The sequence below is a fragment of the Colletotrichum graminicola genome, assembly GCF_000149035.1.
Source record: "Colletotrichum graminicola M1.001 genomic scaffold supercont1.17, whole genome shotgun sequence".
NCBI lineage: Eukaryota > Fungi > Ascomycota > Sordariomycetes > Glomerellales > Glomerellaceae > Colletotrichum > Colletotrichum graminicola.
In genome coordinates, this window is record NW_007361021.1 from 501,398 (window position 1) to 521,426 (window position 20,029).

Below are 20,029 nucleotides of genomic sequence, written 5' to 3' on the forward strand. Positions count from 1 at the left end.
GGAGTGAGGCATTGCGTAAGTAAGCTCCGCATCGCCTGGATGGCGAAGCTAAACTTGCCAACTATTCCCGGCCCTTCCACACCTGTTGACATAACGTCGCCTCAAGGTAAACCCATTTCCCTCCGAGAGAACCCCCCCCCCCCCCCCCTTGTCTTTTGGGGAGAGGGGTTATGTTTGGTTTGCTGTCGTGACATCTCCAAGCCCAACGTCATCCCCCATCCCCGCACTCTCCTCCCTTTCGGAAGAGACCGACGAGCAAGCCGAGTGTGAAGCACATGTCAAAAGACATTCTTGATTGCTTGACGGTGATATGCCGAGATTGAACATGGCCCTCCCACGCAAAAACCTGCGCCACACGTAACTTACACGGCATAGAGTCGACATGTTTCAACCCTCTCACCCGTCTCGAGAGAGCCCACACAACGTTTTGGGACAGCCTTGGTCGAAATCGGCAGGCGGCAATCAAAGCCCGACGCAGGGCCGCCTCCTGGATCCCGAAGAGACGGAGACGGCCTTCCGGCGCCGCTGACACGCGGTTAGGGAACGCGAGGGGACATATGACAACATTGCATTTGTACTGGGTGAACTGCACTAGACCCCTTATGGGGGCCTAGAGCGACTACATCCATCAATACGACGTGAGACTTGCCGCCAGCTGAGGCGCGGGTCCCCGGAGGTTAGTTGGAGTTGGGGTCGTAACTGCACAATGCATTCCCGAAACGGATGTCCAAGCGAGCTTTGTTTGGAGGAGGGGGTGCCGAGATGGATTGAGCAGCTGGCCATTGCCTGCGCGTCGCTTGGTAGCTGCTGTGAGCAGTGCGAATGCGGGTACAGGTGCATTGTCCGGTTGGTTGCGTAGCCCTGTAGATGTGCTCTGATGATGTTTCAATGTACAGGAAGTTGGTGTTTGAGGGGGGATTGTTGGGTGACTAATTTGACATGCAAGGAGGGCTCACCGAGCGGGCGAGGATCTTCGTCCGATAAATACCCCACTAGAAACAATCAGGAGGGCCTTGTTAACGTGGACAGCGTGTGGCAGGGAATGCGAAGAGCTATGCGAAGAGCTATGCGAACCGTGGAGCTGAGCTTGTTGGAGGCAAGACTCGAGTTCCGAGGCAAAAACAAAGCAGCTGAAGCTCTGCATGTGTCTTGACAAGAATAAGGGTCACATCATGGCACGGAAATGACTAGTATATTATTAGATGACATGAGATGGCAAGCGTGTATAAAGGTCGCTGCTCCTCACCTTGTCTACCAATCGCTCAGTCAGTCAATTAGTCAATGAGCCTCAACCGCATTCAACTCTTCACTTAAACAATCTATCAACTCAGTCAACGTCATCAATCTTCTAGCGATCCACAAATCAGCACACTAGCCAATATGGAGGCAATCACTCAGGCCATTATGAACCGATCCAAGCTGGAGGTGGAAACGATCCAGATCTCCAATCCCACCGCGGAGTGAGTGGTCCCAGACTGGGCACCGCCCCGACTCGATGCCATGCTGACTTTGCAACCCTCAGATCCTTCGTCATGACCATCGTGAGCAGGGTCACGGGCACCGGACCGATGGGCGCGACCATGGCACCAATGACGGTCGATATGATGTTCAACGGCGCCTGCTTTGGAAAGCTGGACCTCCCCGAAGTCAAGACCAAGTCGGGCGGAACGGATGTGATTGTCCGCGACCAAGTCATCAAGATCGTCGACCGCAACGCCTTCAAGGCGTTCGTCAAGGCCATCATGTGCGACGAACAGCTGGTGCTTCATCTCGACAACGGAGACTGCACAATCAAGGCGCTCGGTTTGTCAGCCAAAGTCAAGTACGCCAAGGACGTGCACATCATTGGCATGGGCGGCCCCAAGATCGCACAGGTCAACGTCCAAGAGCGAGGCGGAGGGTTTGTCAACACAATGAAGGTGTACAACCCCAGCCCGTTGGAGATTGATCACGGTGTCAGCATTTTTGAGATCCGCAACGAGAGCGGTGAAGTTTTGTCCGAGTTGAAGGGCGACCTGAAGATTGTGAAGGGCGACTTTGAGACCACGTTCCAGGGCAGTATCAAAAAGGGCGCCAAGGCCTCGGATAAGGCGAGACTGGTGGGCGTTGGTACCCAGGAGTCGAACTGGTGCGACGAGACGATCAAGTTCATCGACGTATCCTTCTCTGTGTCACCTCAGTTTGCCAACATGCTGTAGGGGCACCGGAGACGGCCGATGGACAGCTAACTGTCTGTATATTTGACGAATGAGAATACGCATATGTTTGCATCGACTCGGGCGCTACATTCCTCTTTGATGTATGATGCTTAGATCTGGTTCCATCAGCATTGTAACGATAAGCGAGTGGTGGCTGGCCAATGAGCAGCACCTTTCCGCATCCACGTTTTCCGTCAAAAAGCCCTGCTTGGCATGGCCGCCATTAGCCTTGTAGTCGTTTGCTCGGCCGCGTATGCGTTTTCGTTGTTGTTTATCTTTGGCAACCTACACCGGCAATGATCAATCGACGTTGCGGAGCTGCCCCGTCCAGAGCTTTTTAGCTATACCAAACAAGAATAGGTTTCAGGGTCAGCCCCGGAACCCCTGTTGTCCGAAGACGACGAGGGTGTTGGTGGGAAGCCAGATGTGCACGACTCGGAAGTATATTCGAGGATTGAGTAGACAAGGTGAAACAGCCGAGGTAGCTTGTTGTAACTTGTGCGCGTGTCTTATCCGCAAAGCCTGCAGGTAGTTGAGGATGAAAGTGTCACAAGAAGGGGCAGAAGAGAAGATGCATGCGCGGTGCGTGACAAGGACGAAACGGGGATGCACGACAAACTCGTTCCTTCATTTATGGGTTTAGCCGAGCTTGGCGCAGATTGGCATTGGCGCCAGCTTTGGTATTGGGAAACGTGGATTGGGGGGAAGGAACATACCGTCCATCCGCCGGATGCCGGGTCGGGGAAGTGCAACCTTGGACCGCTCCTTGCTGAGGGCGTGCTGAGGCAAGGTAAGGCACGCAGGAGTGGTGCCCTCCTTGCAGGTCCGTAGGTACTTAGGCAGGTACCTAGGCACTCGGGTTCCGATAGGACCAACCGCTTTCACTTTGGTAGGTAAAACCGGTCGGTTTTATTGGAAGCCGCGTGCTCGGTAGGGGGGTTGCGTTGCACTGAAAAGCGAGAACGACCCCTCGAATGGTCGGCTCCATTGGTATGTAGACCCTGATCTCCGGAAAAGATTGGTTAAAGCTGAGCTGAAAATGGCTGGTCGGTCACCATAGGTACGGATACCGAGTACTACTACCTATTGACATTGCAGCATGATATCCACTTCACAGGGTCCAGACTTGTGTTCTTTGGGTTAGGTTAGCACCTCAAGCATTGCTGGGGACGATTGGTGGTTCCGGGATATTTATTATTACGGATACAGCCAGCAAGTTCTTTAGTGTTCATGCGACAAGATACAAGGGCCTTCACAGAGATGGCTGGTTTTTTAAGTGACAATTTAGGACCACATACTCCGTATAACCACGCCAGGGAGACGAAACAGACCCTCTTTGGAACGAGGGATGGATGGCGCCGGCCAGCCACGGTGCGTGGCGGGGATCAATCGACTCTTCGGCATGGTAATAGGAAGCCAACCGCGTGCCCAGCGATGAATACGAGGCGAGTCTGATGAGAGAACATGGCCCGAGGGGATTGTTTTCTGGGTCGGGCGACTGTTGCCGTTCCACTGTTCAGGCCCCTCGGCCGAGACCGACTCGCCTTCCGCCGTCGTCTTGGTCCTTCGAATCCCCATCTCAAGTCAAGGAACGGACCTGAGGGATGGATGGTCTGGAGGCCCGCCACGCCGCGCTCAGGTCCAAGACGTGACATCCGAATTGTTCTTGGGATTTCCGTCGCAACGTCTAATGTCATCGCGCGCACGGCGCAAATTGTTGGCTTGGGCACTACGGAGTAGAGGTGGTCAATTCCCTACCTCGACTCGGCCTAACCTACGGGGCCATAACAAAAACAACGACGACGTTGCGCTTCCTTGTCCACGCCTCAATCGACTCTCAGCCGCCTGGCAATTATTAGGTAGTTCCTTGGCCTCGCAGCGAGACCCGACCACTGCTGCTGCTGCTGCTGCTTATTCCTGCAAACGCCACATCTCGAGTTGTCCCCCTTGTGCATCGATACCCGCATCGTCGTGCATCGTGAGACTGTCCCCTGCAGCGCTGTCTTGTCTCTCTTGTCCTTGACTTAGAGGCATCCTGCATTCGCACGCGGGTTGGAAGAGAGACAAAGACAAAGACACAGGCACAGGCGCATACGCATACACCAGAGTTTAGGTCTCCCTTCGCTTCCCACCCGCTCCCTCCCCCCTCATTTTCATCATAATTACCGCCTTCGTGCTTCAAACCGCCTTCCTCGGCCACAGCAGCACGCTTCTGAGAAAGCTTAATCTCGCCATTCCTGCATCATATATTCCATTCTCCACGCCCATTCGCTGCTTGCTGAGGAAGCTGCTTCCATGCCCCTGCTACCACCGTTGTCGCAGACATCAGACGACGTCGCTCGCAAAGATGGCCCCATGGTCGCAACGTCATGCTCCACCTCATCGCCCTCCTGTTCTCCGTCAAACATCCGCCGACCTGATCACCCGAGTACACACTCCTTCGCTCACTGCACCACCTGGCCAACTGGGAAGACTGCCCGACTATGCGATTTTGGATAGTCCGCACCTTCAAGCCGACTCGAGCTCTTCCGAATCCGATTTTCACCCAAGACGCCCGCGCCGACTGACCCATTCGCGCTCCATGAGCCACCCGTTTCCCTCGCTGTTCTCGAGTAAGAAGAAGCGCACCGGCGCTGCCCCTGACACCGACTCAGAGGACGATGCGCCAGTCATGACAAAGCCGCCGGGGAATAGTACACACAAAAGGGGAGGTACCAATGGTGGCAGCAGGGACTTTGCTACAGGCAACTGCATGACTTGCGGGTCACTCGTGCGTTGGCCGCGAGAGCTGAAAGTCTTCAAATGCACCGTCTGTGTAACCATCAACGATATCCATCCCGATACGCAAGGCACAAGAGCCAACAGCGGCCCGAAGTGGCTTCAGCGCCCCTCCCAAGACTCACCATCACCTCAGAAACAACCGACTCCCCCAGCCGAACGATACGACGCCAGGCCCATTTCCCTCGAGCAGACTAAAAGACTGATTAGACAATGTATCCACGCACATCTTTTGAAGGCGCTTAGGAGGTCTTCGAGCTCTGAAGATGAATGCTGCGAAAATGTCGATAAGCATGCGTCTTCCAGCATTTTGAGAGAACAAAATGGTCGACCATGCACCGTGAGGACTACGGGTGTGCCACAACACAAGCGAGAGAAAAGCCAGGGCAACGGGTCGACATACGTCTTTCCCGAGCAGCCAACGCTTCGCCCCGGGACCCTTCGCGTACCCCCAACGACAAGATCCTTCTCATCTTCATATCCCGAAAGGCCCTCTATGCGGCAGCTCACGACAGAAGGCAGTGTGCCCCAGCCGACGGACCCCGCATACTGGGATGTTGACTATCCGAAGAGGATCTTCAAACCGCTAGAAGACTATATCACGACCTGCTTCAGCTCATTTCATTGCGTGAACTCGTCATTCTTGTCTCGGCGATCTGCCATGCCTGCTCGATCAGGAAGCGAGTCTACTTCCCGGCGGCCCGCTGTTGCTAAACCTGAGGCGAAGCATGCAGAGCACTACACCGAATCCCCCATCTGTGACCTCGATCCAAAGCTTTTGCTGCTCGGCGATTTCGCTGAGAATGGCACGTGGTGGGCCGGCAACCAAGGACCGGATAGGGTACGCCCTAAGCGGTCGGCATCACAACGGACCGAGGAGGTGCCTTCGTTCATCACGCCGCGCTCACCACAGGTCGAATGGAACGATGTTGTAGAGTGGTACAGATCCGTGATCAACGCGGCTGAATCTTGGATGTCCATCTATGAAGAGTTGACTCGAGAATCGGGGGCCGAGCCCCTTTCGGCCACAGAACTCCGAGCTTTGGAATCCCAGCTATTATTCGGTCAGGACCACGCCCATAGGACCTTGCTTAAGGCTACCGAGACACTACTCAAGCGACCTGGCCGTCCTATGACCGACCCGGAAGACCTGAGGTACCTCCTCATAATTTTGGACAACCCCTTGCTCCACGGCGAGTCAAATACTTTCCAGGGGAGGCGGAGCGTCGATAGACGTCCGTCGCTGGCAAGCGATGAGGCATTGAGAGCGGATAGACCGACCTTAAAAACAGGTCCTGTGTCTGGACAGCACTCCGTCGTCATCAAGCGAATTCTAGGCCTGATCTCCAACTCGTCTAGTTCGTGTCAGAACTATTTGACCACATGGTTCGCTCGGTTTTCGGAACAAAGGTTCATCAAGATCAAGGACCTCGCGGCAGGATTCTTGACGTATAGACTCATTCGCCAAAACGAAAAGAAGCACGAGGTCAAAGTGGACATCACGGCTGGGCTGATTCCGAGCATGAGTGCTGGGCACTCGACAGCTTCGCTGCATGCTGCGCTAGGTACACAGCGTGGCACCTCAAAAAAGCAAAGGGAGCAACCGAAGAAGATGGTGTACAATGACGACTGGCAGATCCGGGCGGCTGCGCGGGTCCTTTCTCTAGTGTTTGCGGCAAACAATATGACTCACATTCGACGGCCGGATCAGACGTCGAGGAACATGAGCAGCAGCACCCATAGAGGCGGCATCCAAGCACATGGGCAGATCATCCCAACAAGTGATTTTTACAACACTATGATCGACTATACAGATCTGGTGGCCGAGTTTGAAGCTTGGGAGTCGAAACGGGGCAGGTTCTCATTCTGCCAGTACCCGTTTCTGCTGAGCATATGGGCCAAGTCGCAGATATTGGAGCACGACGCGCGTAGGCAACAAATGACCAAAGCGCGAGACGCCTTCTTTGACAGCATCATGACGCGAAGGACTATCACCCAATTCCTGGTACTCGACGTTAGGCGGGAGTGCTTGGTAGACGACAGTCTGAAGGCTGTCAGTGAAGTCATCGGAAGCGGGAGCGAAGACATCAAGAAGGGGTTACGCATTGTTTTCAAGGGCGAGGAGGGCCTTGATGCAGGAGGCCTCAAAAAGGAATGGTTTCTTCTCCTCGTTCGTGAGGTGTTCAATCCAGAGCATGGTACGTATTGGTCTCGGTCGATCCTGAAACACCTCCTAACAAAGCAGTAGGCATGTTTATCTACGATGAAGACTCCCAGTTCTGCTACTTTAATCCCAACTCCTTTGAGACATCTGACCAGTTCTTCCTTGTCGGCGTTGTCCTTGGTTTGGCCATTTACAACTCCACCATCTTGGATGTGGCGTTGCCTCCGTTCGCCTTCCGAAAGCTGCTGGCATCGGCCCCTACAGCCTGGGCTGGGCCATCTGCACACCCTCGTCCAACCATGAACTATACCCTGGAAGATCTCGCAGAATACCGACCGCGACTGGCGGCCGGCCTCAGACAGCTTCTGGAGTACGACGGCAACGTCGAGACGACCTTCCAACTCGACTTCGTCGTTGATGTTGAAAAGTACGGGACTGTGATGCAAGTCCCGCTTTGTCCGGGAGGCGAGACAAAACCAGTCACCAACGCAAACAGGGGAGAATACGTCGGTCTGCACGTTAGATATCTCCTCGAAACGGCAGTCGCTCGACAGTTCGAGCCCTTCAAGCGCGGCTTCTACACAGTTTGTGGTGGCAACGCCCTGTCGTTATTCCGGCCCGAAGAGATTGAGTTACTTGTTCGAGGGTCTGATACGGCGCTTGATGTGGATGCCCTAAGGGGTGTGGCCGAGTACGACAATTGGGGAACAAGAAACCCCGACGGCGTGGAACCCGTCGTGGGATGGTTCTGGGACACCTTCAAGGATGCTTCCCCAGACAAACAGAGAAAACTGCTCTCCTTTATCACTGGCACTGATAGAGTACCGGCCATAGGCGCAGCTCTCCTCCCGATCAAAATCACCTGCTTGGGCGACGACGAGGATAGATACCCTATCGCCCGAACTTGCTTCAACATGCTCGCATTGCGGCGTTATGAGACGAGGGAGAGGCTAGAACGCATGTTGTGGACCGCAGTACACGAAAGCGAAGGCTTTGGGTTAAAATAAACGTTTCATGTGTCAATGAACTTGGGGAGTATCAATATTGGACTTACATAAAGATAATGGCCTCACTGGTCTGATACGGGTATCAACATGTGTCAACGATTGTCGGTCAACTTGATACCGGCTCACAGAGCGTTTGGTTTTTGGTTGGGCAGCGGGGGGCGGGGAATGAGGGTTTGTTTTTGGATGCAGATGGTCATCAAGTCTTCAACTAGTCTATATATAACGAACAATACTTCATTTTACGCCACAAAGTCTCCCGCAATCTTAACGTTCTGCTCTGTTGGCACAGCTGTTACGGCTGCGCTACGCACCTTCATCGGACCTTTCCAACCAAGCCTGTCGGTTTCCCTGTGATATGCCGTTCACGCAGAGATTTTTTTTGGTACATTTTGTACAGGATATTCATACACTTTTTTGATCTCCGCTCACGCTCACCTCGTACATGTCTTCCCTCACTCATACTACGAGCTAACCTCAGCACGCGCCCTGGCCAACATAGCCTTCTCCTTGTTTTCCTCCTCACGGATCTTGAGGTTTCGCTGGCGGTCCTTCTCACCCTTGATCCTAAGCTCCTCGGCGGCCTTCATCTCTCTCTCATCCTCGGGCCCCGGCAGGATGGCTTCGGCCTTGGTCTCCGCGAGGAACCGGTCGAGGATCTCCTGGGAGTGCTTGCCCTTCATATCGATCTTGACGACGCGCTCGACGCCCTCGAGAGGAGGCTGGGCCTTGCTGTTGTCAATGGCCGAAGAGGGGGGCTGCGGGAGGGTCGCCGGGTCGACGGGCGCGTCGGTGGCGGAGAAGTAGACGGACATGACGGCGGCGCCTTCGGTGTTGGCCTTGCGGTTGACAATCATAGGGACGGCAGGATTGTAGTACTTTAGACGGGGAAGCATTTCACGCCAGAACTTTCTGTATGTTTAGAACGGGTCAGTCGTCTGTATATTCCTGCATGTTGCGCTTGAGAGGGCAGCGAGTTGGGTAATGGGGAAAGGGTGGACGGACTTGGGGCCAACGTGACCGTTTTCTGCGCGCTTGGCGAATTCCATGTGTATTCTCGTGACATTGGGAGGGAGTGTTGCGGCGCCGGGTCCGAAGCGTATCTTTAGAATCTGGTGGGTTTCTCTTGTGTCAATTGAAGCTGTCCCATGAGCTACGTCCGGGTTTGTTCTCGAGCAATGCTATGTACCTTCTAATGGCAAGTGTTAGCTGCATCCGGACTGATACTGAGACGAAGGGTAACATTTGTAGAGCAACTTACAGCTCTTAGAGCATGCCATCTTTGGCCTACGCGAACCATTTTGTCGAAAAGGTCCAGATATATCACAACCTGGAGGGTATCACTGCCAAACCTTCAAAGTCCACTTCTGAATGCCGCCAGTATATCGCGTGGTTGAAGTGCTGAAAATTGCCCGCAACCCTTGCTTTTTCGGGGGTCGGGGGTTGGTTTGTCCGCCGTTTAATAGGCTTGAACAAGCTCGAGTCCAGGGGGGTGCTTATCTTATCTCTCTACGGAAGCTTTGAACGCAGCAGATCTGAAATTTTGGAAAGCTCCCCAAGCAAAAGAGAGGAAAAAGTTGCAAGAATTTCGCATTCCTGCCCTACTTCCCTCGGTTTTTTTTTGTTCATCCCCCCTTGTGCAAAGATGCACCGCGCACTATCGTCAAGATGGCTTAGGAGCGCCCTGAGCATTGGCGACCTAGCCGCGCTGGGCGAGGTGCCGGTCTACCTATGTCCCTCTCTCGGCGCCACGTCCGGGCGACCCTCGTTTGCGCCGGCCAAGGCGCATCGGAAACTCCCCTATAGACAACGACGGTGCGTACATATCGAGGCCAACGCAACAGCTGAGGCACCGTCGTCACTTCCCACGACTGAATCGACGAAAAAGCTCCCGATAAGGAAGCTCCCGTTCCAGTGCAGCGGCTGCGGCGCGCTGACCCAAATGACGCACGCCGGGCAAGCTGGTTACTACGACCTGAGCAGGAAATCCGTAAAGGAGTTCCTTAAGCCCGCAAGCGAAAACGATGCTGGGAAGGAGCTTCGCGAGGAGGATAAGGTCGTCGACGAGGCTCTCAAGAACCTGGGTGAAGAGCAGCTTGCGCATCTAGGCTTGGACCCAAAGACGCTGCGCTACGGCGAGGAGCTAGACACGGACCGATTCGGTATGTCTCGATAGCTAGAATTGGGAGTTGTAGTTACTGACTTACAGATAGCTTCCCGCCCTCCGACTAAAAGAGCACCGCTCTGCGATCGATGCCACAAACTGGTTCACCACCACTCGGGAAAGCCGATCTACCATCCCACCCTCGACTCCTTACGCGAGACGATCGAGGAGTCACCTTTCAAGAACAATCACATTTACCATGTCATCGACGCCGCCGACTTCCCCATGTCTTTCATGCCGAAATTGCACCAGGTCCTCGACGCCAACCTGAAGCACCGCAACCGCAGAAACAGAGCCGGCCGTTACTTCAAGGACCGCAAGTTTGACATGAGTTTTATCATTACCAGGTCAGACCTGCTGGCGCCGAAGAAGGAGCAGGTTGACGCCCTTATGCCGTACCTGAGAGAAGTGCTGCGCCGGTCGCTGGGAAAGTTCGGCCAGCTCATCAGACTAGGCAATGTTAAGTGCGTCAGCGCGCAGAGGGGCTGGTGGACCAAGCCTCTGAAGCAAGAGATTTACGAGCGTGGAGGCGCTGGCTGGATGGTTGGGAAGGTCAACGTTGGCAAGAGCCAACTGTTCGAGTCTGTGTTCCCCAAGGGCACGACGGCCAGCCTCCCTTCTAAGCACAACGTCGAGGTCTCCATGTTCGCAAAGGAGGAAGACGGCGATGGCACGACGTACTTGACAGGGGACGCGTTCGAGAACGAGGCGGATCGCCTAGACGTGGATGCGCTGCTGCCGCCCGCCCGGAACGAAACCAACTTTCCAGAGATGCCCACGGTGTCTTCCCTCCCAGGCACCACGGCCTCCCCTATTCGGATTCCGTTCGGCAACGGCAAGGGAGAGCTCATTGACCTCCCAGGAATCGCTCGATCGGATCTCGAAAACTACGTCAAGCCGGAGCGCCGACAAGATGTCATTATGCACAACCGAATCAAGCCCGAGCAGCGCACTCTCAAGCCTGGCCAGTCCCTCCTCATGGGAAGCCTGATCCGCATCACGCCCAGCACCCCAGATCTGGTCTTCCTCGCCTACAACTTCACACCCATTGCCGAACATGTAACGGCCACTGAGAAGGCTATCGAGTTCCAGGAGCAGAAGAGAGAATCTCACCGCGTGCCGAACATCGCTATGCCTGGTACCGCCGACAAGATCAAGCTCGCCGGGAAGTTCCAGCTGCGCTACGACGTGACAAAGGAGCGCGCCGGTCCGCTCACACGCAAGGAGGTCGGCGGCATGAAGGTCGAGAACCTGCCCTGGCGCGTCCTGGCGATCGACATTCTCATCGAGGGCTGCGGTTGGGTCGAGATCGTGGCGCAGGTGCGAACCAAGAACCTCTTCGCAGGCTGTGCGCCGTTCATTCCGGAGCAATCCATGGCTGAGGCCGAGACCGAGACCGAGCCGGCTGACCCCTTTGCCAAGATGGAGAAGGCAGCGGAGAGTCAGTCTCTTCCCAAGGTTGAGAAGAAGCCCGACGCAAAGCCTGACGAGCCGCACTGGCCCGTCGTCGAGGTCTGGTCTCCCGAGGGCAGGTTTGTCGGCTCCCGCCTGCCGATGAACGCGTGGTTGATCAACAAGTCGCCGAAGAAAGACATCAAGAGCCGTCCTCGTAAGAGCATGAAGGGGGCGAAGAAGGCTGCCAGAGGCACCAAGAAGGCCGCCGAGGCCGCCGCGTAACTGTCTGTACCAAACTCCACACTCTGTATACTATTCAAACCCCATGTAAAACTATGATCATCATGTAAACACTCTGTGTTAGTATATTAGTATGTGAAATATGAACTAGGGACGTCATCGACGCCAATCCGGCCTCGAGAGAGCCATGACATCAACTTTTTGTATAAACCACTTTACACGTGAAATGCGCGGCGCGTCACTAGCCCTGCATGCAAACCGATCTCTAAAGGAGTTTGGCCGTTGCTAGACCGGCCCGGACCGTTGCAAGTAAGAGGAATAGGCCGAACCCGGAACCTGTGATAGCACCACCGTTCTTTGAGATGGCTGGGCTCTTTGCTGTCGCTGGATCGGCGGTCCGGTCACGCCTGTGGGTACCAGCGAATGACGTGGGGTAACAAGGAATGTACCTGGTTCTGTGACTATCGGCCTAGAACCCGCCCCTCCAAAAAACAACAAAAAGCATGCCACCCTTTCCTTCCCGCTACAACTGAGAAATCAGCAACCCCCTAGTACGACCCCTGAATATATTCGATCTGCCTGCCGTCTGACAGATCCCGAGGACTTGAAGCAGTTTGAGCTAACGCCGATTACGTACCTGTACACTGCGTACCCCGGCTGCTGCACAGGACTAAGTGTTCGAGAATTTTCGGCAAACCGCTGTGATTTGAGTATTTACCAGCGTGACAATTTGCCTCCGCTTTCTAAGAGGGGGGCGCTCTGCACTCGACAGCCCACCAACAAACCTTCTCTGCGCAAAAGATTGCATATCACATACAAGACATCATCGCGATGGCCGCCGTACAAGAACGATCCCAACAGCGCCTGGCGCCTGGCCTTTCCCAGACGCAGACGGAGACGCAGAGCAGGACGGGCACGCAAGCGATCCTCCGGCTGAGGGGCGCGCATGCTCCGTCACGGCAATCGGTGCGCTGGGCTGAGGACGTGGTGGACAACGAGGGCCTGGGCCGCAAGAGCTCAAAAGGTATGCCGCAATTGCGCTCGCTCTTATTAGTCCTTTCCCTTTTCTTGAACTGATTGGTCGGCCCCATAGTCTGCTGCATCTACCACCGCCCAAAGGCTGTCGACGAGTCCAGCGACGAGTCCTCGTCAGATTCATCCTCCGACTCGTCCGACTCGGAAGCAGACGACGGTGGCAGACGGAGGATACCCTCGGGCGACCACAAGGGCAAGGGCAAAGGTACCAAGCGGGATCATGACCACGACTGCGGGGACCATGGCCACGACGACCCCAGACACGGCAGGCAGGGTGGTCGAAGTAGTAAGGACAAGAAGACAAGGAGGCCTAGCCCGAATGCATATGAGAGAGTGCCGAAGCAGCCCAAGCCCAAGGACGGGGCGGGCGAGGGGAGTAAAGGTTCTGGGGCTAAGGCTTGAATGAGAAGGTTGTCTTTGCATTCATTGGCGTTGAAAGGGGATTATTTTGGTTATGTTTATCGACACGGGCTTACAGCCCTTGGCATGTGCGTAGCGGGAAACGAGGATGAATGCCGGAATCACAGAGGTAGAGGTGGCTTGTTATGCCCGGGCGACATTACTATTCGTATGACACTGCAGACTTATAGGTGCAATTCGGCATCTGGAAGATGCAATTCTAGAACCCCCAAGCATCGTGCACTGTCATGGTGGGATTTGGTAATCACTCGTGGCGATCAAACCCGTGGGAGTGTTGGCATCCCCCATGCGCCGGCGGCGGCCGTGGGGGAGGGGCGATGCGTCCCACCTCTTATCGCGTCGATAAGCTGTCAAACCCCGCGATCCCACGGGCTGCTCTCTGACATAACCCCTCCATGTTTTAACGAGCTCCCTTCGCTGCAACTCAAAACTATAGCATCTGAGTGTCTAGAAGCAACTCGACAACAGCTTCACATACTCATCTATTCACTGTGCGGCAAAAGATCCGTTTACACACAAGCACAACATGTCTCACGAGCACTCCCACGACGGGCCCCACGGCCACTCCCACTCCCACGAGGGTGGCTTCAACGCCCAGGAGCACGGTCACTCTCATGAGGTCCTCGACGGTCCCGGCAGCTACCTCGGCCGAGAGATGCCCATTGTCGAAGGTAGGAACTGGAGTGACCGCGCATTTACCATTGGTATCGGAGGGTGAGTTGTTTCCTTGCTTTTAGCTGCCTCGGGTGGTTTGAAAACCGCTCATATTCCCGTCTCGGCGCCACCACATCCCAACTGGGATGAGGGCCCAGTTCAACTGCTTAATCTCAATTGGAAGACTCAGAATCAGAGGTTTTGTCGGAAACAAAGAGAGAAAACACAGACTGACATGCCCCCCACCATCAGCCCTGTCGGTTCCGGCAAGACGGCTCTGATGCTCGCCCTCTGCCTCGCCCTGCGCGAGAAGTACTCCATCGCCGCCGTGACCAACGACATCTTCACCCGTGAGGACGCTGAGTTCCTCACGCGCCACAAGGCGCTTCCGGCGCCGCGCATCCGCGCCATCGAGACGGGCGGCTGCCCGCACGCCGCCGTACGCGAGGATATCTCGGCCAACCTCGCCGCCCTCGAGGACCTGCACCGCGAGTTCGACGCCGACCTGCTCCTCATCGAGTCCGGCGGCGACAACCTGGCCGCCAACTACTCGCGCGAGCTCGCCGACTACATTATCTACGTCATTGACGTCTCGGGTGGCGACAAGATCCCGCGCAAGGGCGGCCCCGGCATCACGCAGAGTGACCTGCTGGTCGTCAACAAGACGGACCTTGCCGAGATCGTCGGCGCCGACCTAGGCGTTATGGAGAGGGACGCCCGCAAGATGCGCGAGGGCGGGCCGACCGTATTCGCCCAGGTCAAGAAGAACGTCGCCGTGGACCACATCGTCAACCTGATCCTGAGCGCCTGGAAGGCAAGCGGCGCCGAGGAGAACCGCAGGGCGGCGGGCGGCCCGCGGCCGACGGAGGGCCTGGACAGCCTCAAGGCTTGAGCCGGAGTCGGAGTGGGAGTGGGAGGACCGCGGGCCCGTGTTCACGACTGGGCCGTGTAAAAGAGAGAGAGGGCGACAAAAAAAAGTGAAGAAAAGTTGGCATTTTTATCCCTTTTAAAACTCCGGAGGATGGCATCAGACCTGTATCTATAGCCGACGTTACTGCTAATATATCTATGCTTTCTCCCATCTTCTATCGGAACTCCTCCTTTTTTGGCGTTTCCATCTCATCATTTGCAATGCTTTTTGGTATCCGTTTAATCCATCATCACATCACCCTCCTCGGCCTGGCCAGCGACACTAGGCTCGAGAAGAGACCCCTGAACGGGGATGGCGTTGCGCGGCCACACGCGCTTGTAGAGACTGACACCAACCGAGTCCTGCGGGTTGATGCGGGCGTCAAAGGTGGCTTTGAAGTATCCGTGTGTGCCGAGGGGCTCCTTGATGAAGCCGCTGCGGCCACGCCTGGTCCACAGAGGCAGAGCCTTGAACCACTCGACGTCCTCTCGGTTGAAGAACATGTAGCGGATGGTGACGATCTTCTTGTGGATGTGGTACGGGTGACCCGTCAGGACAACTCGCTTAGCGATGACGCGGGAGGTTGACGGTGGCAGAGCCGTGCCCGTGCCGACCAGCGTCAGGCCAAGGGTAGACTCCTTCTCAGCCTCCTCGGAACCCTCCGGTACAGGCGTTGAGCGCTTAAAGAAAAGCACCGGCACGGCGCCCCAGGTGACAGGACCCATGAAGGTGGCCACGGCAGATTGACCGGGATGGAGATACCTGCAGAACTTGTGGACGTTGTTGGGCGTGTTGCCCGACTGGGAGAAAATGGGGTTGATGGTGAAGCGGCGGGGGCCGCACTGCACGATGATCTCCTCCTTGGCCTTGATCGACCGGTGGTAGTCGGCGCTTAGGTTGATGAGATAGTTGATGGCCGTCTTCTTCTGCTCATGGCGCAGCAGCGAGAAGAGAGTGACTGGCTTGCTAGGCTGGTACGACTTCTCGAATGACGCTGGGACGCCCTTAAGGTAGACGTGGACTCTCGTGCCGGGAGCAACACCACCGACGAGGGCTTCACGCATGGCACGGGACCGGGACGCCTGGTAGTCTCGGATCTGCAGGAGCTTGCGCCACTCCTCGGGCTCGTAGGCCCGGTCTTCGCTCTCGAGCCACTCACTCGTCCTCAAGCTCTTTAGACCTCTGTATCTTTGCAGGCGCTCACGTGCGAGAACGCCGGGGTGCAGCTCAATCTCATCAGGGTACTCCTTGTCGTCTTGGACCTCGTCGGACTTTCTGGCGCGGTAGGCTGCCAGGCCGGCGGCATCTTCCTCCTCATCTGGTTCGATAAACTTCTCGGACTTGGCGTATTCTGAAGGCGCCGCCTCGGTGGGCTCCTTTGGCGCTTGGCCCTCAAGACCGTCCTCGGGACGGGCTTCATCCTCCTCAGAGTTTTCCTGCATCTCGTAGTCCTCCATGTCAGAGCCGGAGTCTGACACGTCGTCGCCAAGGTACCACGCCGCTTGGTAGTTGGAGGTTCCCTTGGGCACTCTTGTCTTGGCCTCCGCGGCCTCATAGTAGTTGTCATCAAAGTAGTGGTGGTCGTCGAGGAGAACACCCTTCTTGATCTCTGGAGGCCCGTCGGCTTCCATTTCATCATCGTCCATCGCGGCGTCGGGCGCCAGCTCTGCCAGGTCGTCCTGGTCCTCATCAGGGGTATCAAGAATCTCCTCGGTCTCGGTCTCCTCAACAGCCATCTCGCCTCTTTTCAGCTTCCTGGGCAACGGGGCCGCTATGATCTTCTCAACCTGGAACGTTCCATAGTCGCCCAATTGAACTAGACGATTGGCCTTCAAGCCTCGCCCTCTCACAACACCAGTAATGACCGTGGAGCCAAGTCCGGAATCAGGGAACTTAATGTCCTCGGCCAGGAGCCAACTCCTGTCTTCGCGCCACCTAACGCCCTTGGGCGTCGTGTTGCAGATGGAACGCATCAGGTTCGCGCACTCTTGCCTGTTCTCCAGTTGGTAGAGCTTCTCCTGCTCAGGGTGAAAGTGGGTGATGTATGACTTGAGGGAGCCAAGTGTTGACTGCTTGTGTTTGGCCTGCTCAATCTTGTCCAGGCCATAAACGACGGTGAACAGGGTCGACAAACCCTGACTCTCGAGACCACGCAGCATCAACTCGCCCAACTCGTCGACCTCGACGTCTGCCGAAAGCATGACGACCACAAAGTCCGCAACTCGTGTAGCATCCAGAACGGCATTCAGATCCCGCTTCAGGGGGATATACTGGACCTTCTGCTTGAAACGGTCAACCGAGACCCGGAACGGTGCTTCTTCGACCTCGGCCTCAATGTCCACGCTGTCGTTGAGCTGCTTGACAGTGGCCGCGGCGTCGCCATCTTGACACAAGGGCACGACAGCAACAATTCGCGGGGCGCCATCCTTTCCAATAAATATCGAAACCTCCTCCAATCTTTCCTTGCGCTTGGAAATCTGGCGCTGCTTGGCCTGGTTTCGTCTGTCGAACTTGGACATGACTTGCTGGTGGGGCGTCTTTCGCTGGCCGCGCTCTTCGCCGGGAAGTCTGCCTGTTGAGAGATGCAATATTAGTATGCTGTGTCCGTAACTGGCCAACTCGTCTGAAGAATGGGCGGTAAGAAATTTGGGGGGCGAACCTTTGGCAGCATCCCTCAGCGCACCCTTGGTCGCATGCTTGGACTTGAAGGGCTTGTGAGTGACCTTGGTGGTCGGTCTGTGAGAGTGACTCATGGTCGCGGCGGGCGGTTTCCCGTCTCCCCCAGCCTTAAATCGAAATGGTAATGAAGCCAGGTTGATCGAAGGCCTTGCTAGTCGGATTCGAGGATGGGGTGTTGAGGTAACTCGAGTTTTGGCGCAGTTTGGCCCTGTATTTTCTTCTCGGCGGTTTTGCGATCGCGGGGTCCTGCCTATCAAAATCTTTTTTTTCGTGCGTGGGCTACTGCGTATCTCTTATCGCTAAGACCGTACCCCCCCGCAGGGCCCACCAGAAAGTCATGGCGGCCAATTGTATGGCTGTTACCGATAACCAGTCCATCCTAGGCGATAACAACTGGGTGAAATTTCGTAGGTCGGTCAACTTTTTTTTTGCTCCGCCAGGATATTTCGGGACGGTAGTCACGACAGAAAGGTAGCAACCTGACAGCGCCGCCCACCATGGAGATCGATACCCCCGAAACGCAAACGATATCCAGAAATAACACACACTCCAATGGCGCCGTCCAGGTGAAGAGGCGCACCGATCTCATCCCGCGCGAGGAGCGGGAAAAAATCCGGAGGCTGAAGGAGGCGAACAAGTCGTACGGCCGTGGCAAGAGTATCAACGTCAAGTCGATCCGGGACAAGAAGTTGCGCACCAACCTCTCGAGGCTCGAAAACAAGTACCGCGACGCGGCCATCAAGGCCAAGGATGCCGAGATTCTGCTCGAAAACTCGGGCGGCTTCCTCGAACCCGAAACGGAACTAGAGAGGACCTACAAGGTCCGCCAAGATGAAATCGTCGAAGGCGTCGCTGTCACAACGGCGCAGAAGCGCTTCGAGCTGAAGCTGGAGGAGCTCGGCCCATACGTTGGCGAGTACACCCGCAACGGCAGAGAATTGCTGCTGGCGGGACGGAAAGGTCATCTTGCGACGTTCGACTGGAGGGAAGGCAAACTGGGGTGCGAGATCCAGCTTGGCGAGACGATCAGGGATGCGAGGTGGCTGCACAACAACCAGTTCTTCGCTGTTGCGCAGAAGAAATATGTCTACATTTACGACCATAACGGTGTGGAAATCCACTGCTTGAGGAAACACATGGAGGTTACGCATATGGAGTTCCTCCCCTATCACTTCCTCTTGGGCACGGTGGTGAGTGCTCATAGTGCACACGATTTTGGGTCATTCTAACAAACGCAGGCATCGACTGGTTTCCTCAAGTATCAGGACGTTTCGACCGGTAACATCGTCTCCGAGATCCCTACCAAGCTTGGCCCCCCGACAGCCATGACCCAGAACCCCTGGAACGCCGTCTTCCATGTCGGACACCAGAACGGCACAGTAACACTATGGTCACCGAACCAGACTGACCCCCTTGTTAAGCTCCTGGCCCATAGAGGACCTGTGAGGTCATTAGCTGTTGACAGGGAGGGTCGGTACATGGTTTCGACAGGCCAGGACTGCAAGATGGCGGTCTGGGACATAAGAATGTTCAAGGAGGTGAACCAGTACTTCACGAGGCAACCCGCGTCCTCGGTAGCCATCTCCGACTCGGGTCTTACGGCCGTCGGATGGGGCACGCAAACGAGCGTCTGGAAGGACCTCTTCAACAAGAACGAGCCCGTCCAGCAGAAGGTGCAGAGCCCATACATGGCATGGGGCGGTGAGGGCAAGCGCATCGAGCGGGTGAGATGGTGTCCTTTTGAGGATGTTCTTGGCATGGGTCACGACGAAGGTTTCTCGTCCATCATCGTCCCCGGCGCTGGAGAGGCCAACTTCGACGCTCTCGAGGTCAACCCCTTCGAGTCGGCCAAGCAGAGACAGGAGGCCGAGGTCAAGGGTCTTTTGAACAAGCTGCAGCCCGAGATGATTGCCCTGGATCCCAACTTCATCGGCAACATTGACCTGCGGTCAGACAAGCAGCGTCAGGCCGACAAGGACCTCGACGCGAAGCCGCTCTCGATCGAGGAAGAGATCAAGAAGCGCGCGAGGGGCAAGAACGGCGCGCTGAAGAAGTACCTGCGCAAGCAGAGGAAGAAGAATATCATCGACGAGAAGAGGATGAAGATCGATGAGATCTGGGAAAAGCAGCATAAGGAGAAGAAGAAGAAGAACCAGGAGGTCGAGGCTGACCTCGGCCCGGCGCTGTCCAGATTCGCGCGCAAGGACTAGTTTGCGGCACGGCATATACTGTAAAAGTTGACTAAAAGGTGGACCGGGGAGTTTGTTGCATGTAAGAGGCGTTTAGGCATTTTCACCCTTAGTGACCATGGATACCCAAAGCTGAGGGTCCTTCTGATACTCCCGGACTTGGCCCAAAAGCATGGAAAGGGTGGCTTATGAACTGTCT

At 55.7% G+C, this 20,029-nt stretch overlaps 8 protein-coding genes across 8 annotated transcripts; 6 read left to right on the forward strand and 2 right to left on the reverse strand.

Annotated features, from left to right (window-relative positions):
- Window positions 1–1,380: 1,380 nt before the first annotated feature.
- On the forward strand, window positions 1,381–2,198 carry GLRG_05200 (uncharacterized protein; the record flags this gene model as incomplete). The annotated part of the gene is made up of 2 exons (XM_008095885.1): window positions 1,381–1,460; window positions 1,523–2,198. 2 exons carry the CDS (start codon window positions 1,381–1,383, stop codon window positions 2,196–2,198), a joined length of 756 nt encoding a protein of 251 aa, XP_008094076.1.
- Window positions 2,199–4,545: 2,347 nt separating this feature from the next.
- GLRG_05201 (HECT-domain-containing protein) lies at window positions 4,546–8,147 on the forward strand (the record flags this gene model as incomplete). The annotated part of the gene is made up of 2 exons (XM_008095886.1): window positions 4,546–7,174; window positions 7,222–8,147. 2 exons carry the CDS (start codon window positions 4,546–4,548, stop codon window positions 8,145–8,147), a joined length of 3,555 nt encoding a protein of 1,184 aa, XP_008094077.1.
- A 461-nt stretch (window positions 8,148–8,608) lies between these two features.
- GLRG_05202 (uncharacterized protein) lies at window positions 8,609–9,444 on the reverse strand (the record flags this gene model as incomplete). The annotated part of the gene is made up of 3 exons (XM_008095887.1): window positions 8,609–9,056; window positions 9,150–9,247; window positions 9,406–9,444. 3 exons carry the CDS (start codon window positions 9,442–9,444, stop codon window positions 8,609–8,611), a joined length of 585 nt encoding a protein of 194 aa, XP_008094078.1.
- A 345-nt stretch (window positions 9,445–9,789) lies between these two features.
- Window positions 9,790–11,985, forward strand: GLRG_05203 (uncharacterized protein; the record flags this gene model as incomplete). Its single annotated transcript, XM_008095888.1, has 2 exons — window positions 9,790–10,306; window positions 10,358–11,985. The coding sequence occupies 2 exons, from the start codon at window positions 9,790–9,792 to the stop codon at window positions 11,983–11,985; spliced, it is 2,145 nt and encodes a 714-aa protein (XP_008094079.1).
- Window positions 11,986–12,774: 789 nt separating this feature from the next.
- GLRG_05204 (protein phosphatase inhibitor) lies at window positions 12,775–13,380 on the forward strand (the record flags this gene model as incomplete). Its single annotated transcript, XM_008095889.1, has 2 exons — window positions 12,775–12,967; window positions 13,037–13,380. 2 exons carry the CDS (start codon window positions 12,775–12,777, stop codon window positions 13,378–13,380), a joined length of 537 nt encoding a protein of 178 aa, XP_008094080.1.
- Window positions 13,381–13,924: 544 nt separating this feature from the next.
- On the forward strand, window positions 13,925–14,944 carry GLRG_05205 (urease accessory protein UreG; the record flags this gene model as incomplete). Its single annotated transcript, XM_008095890.1, has 2 exons — window positions 13,925–14,112; window positions 14,305–14,944. The coding sequence occupies 2 exons, from the start codon at window positions 13,925–13,927 to the stop codon at window positions 14,942–14,944; spliced, it is 828 nt and encodes a 275-aa protein (XP_008094081.1).
- Window positions 14,945–15,201: 257 nt separating this feature from the next.
- GLRG_05206 (AARP2CN domain-containing protein) lies at window positions 15,202–17,715 on the reverse strand (the record flags this gene model as incomplete). Its single annotated transcript, XM_008095891.1, has 2 exons — window positions 15,202–17,534; window positions 17,622–17,715. The coding sequence occupies 2 exons, from the start codon at window positions 17,713–17,715 to the stop codon at window positions 15,202–15,204; spliced, it is 2,427 nt and encodes an 808-aa protein (XP_008094082.1).
- A 423-nt stretch (window positions 17,716–18,138) lies between these two features.
- On the forward strand, window positions 18,139–19,851 carry GLRG_05207 (BING4CT domain-containing protein; the record flags this gene model as incomplete). Its single annotated transcript, XM_008095892.1, has 2 exons — window positions 18,139–18,831; window positions 18,880–19,851. The coding sequence occupies 2 exons, from the start codon at window positions 18,139–18,141 to the stop codon at window positions 19,849–19,851; spliced, it is 1,665 nt and encodes a 554-aa protein (XP_008094083.1).
- Window positions 19,852–20,029: the final 178 nt, after the last annotated feature.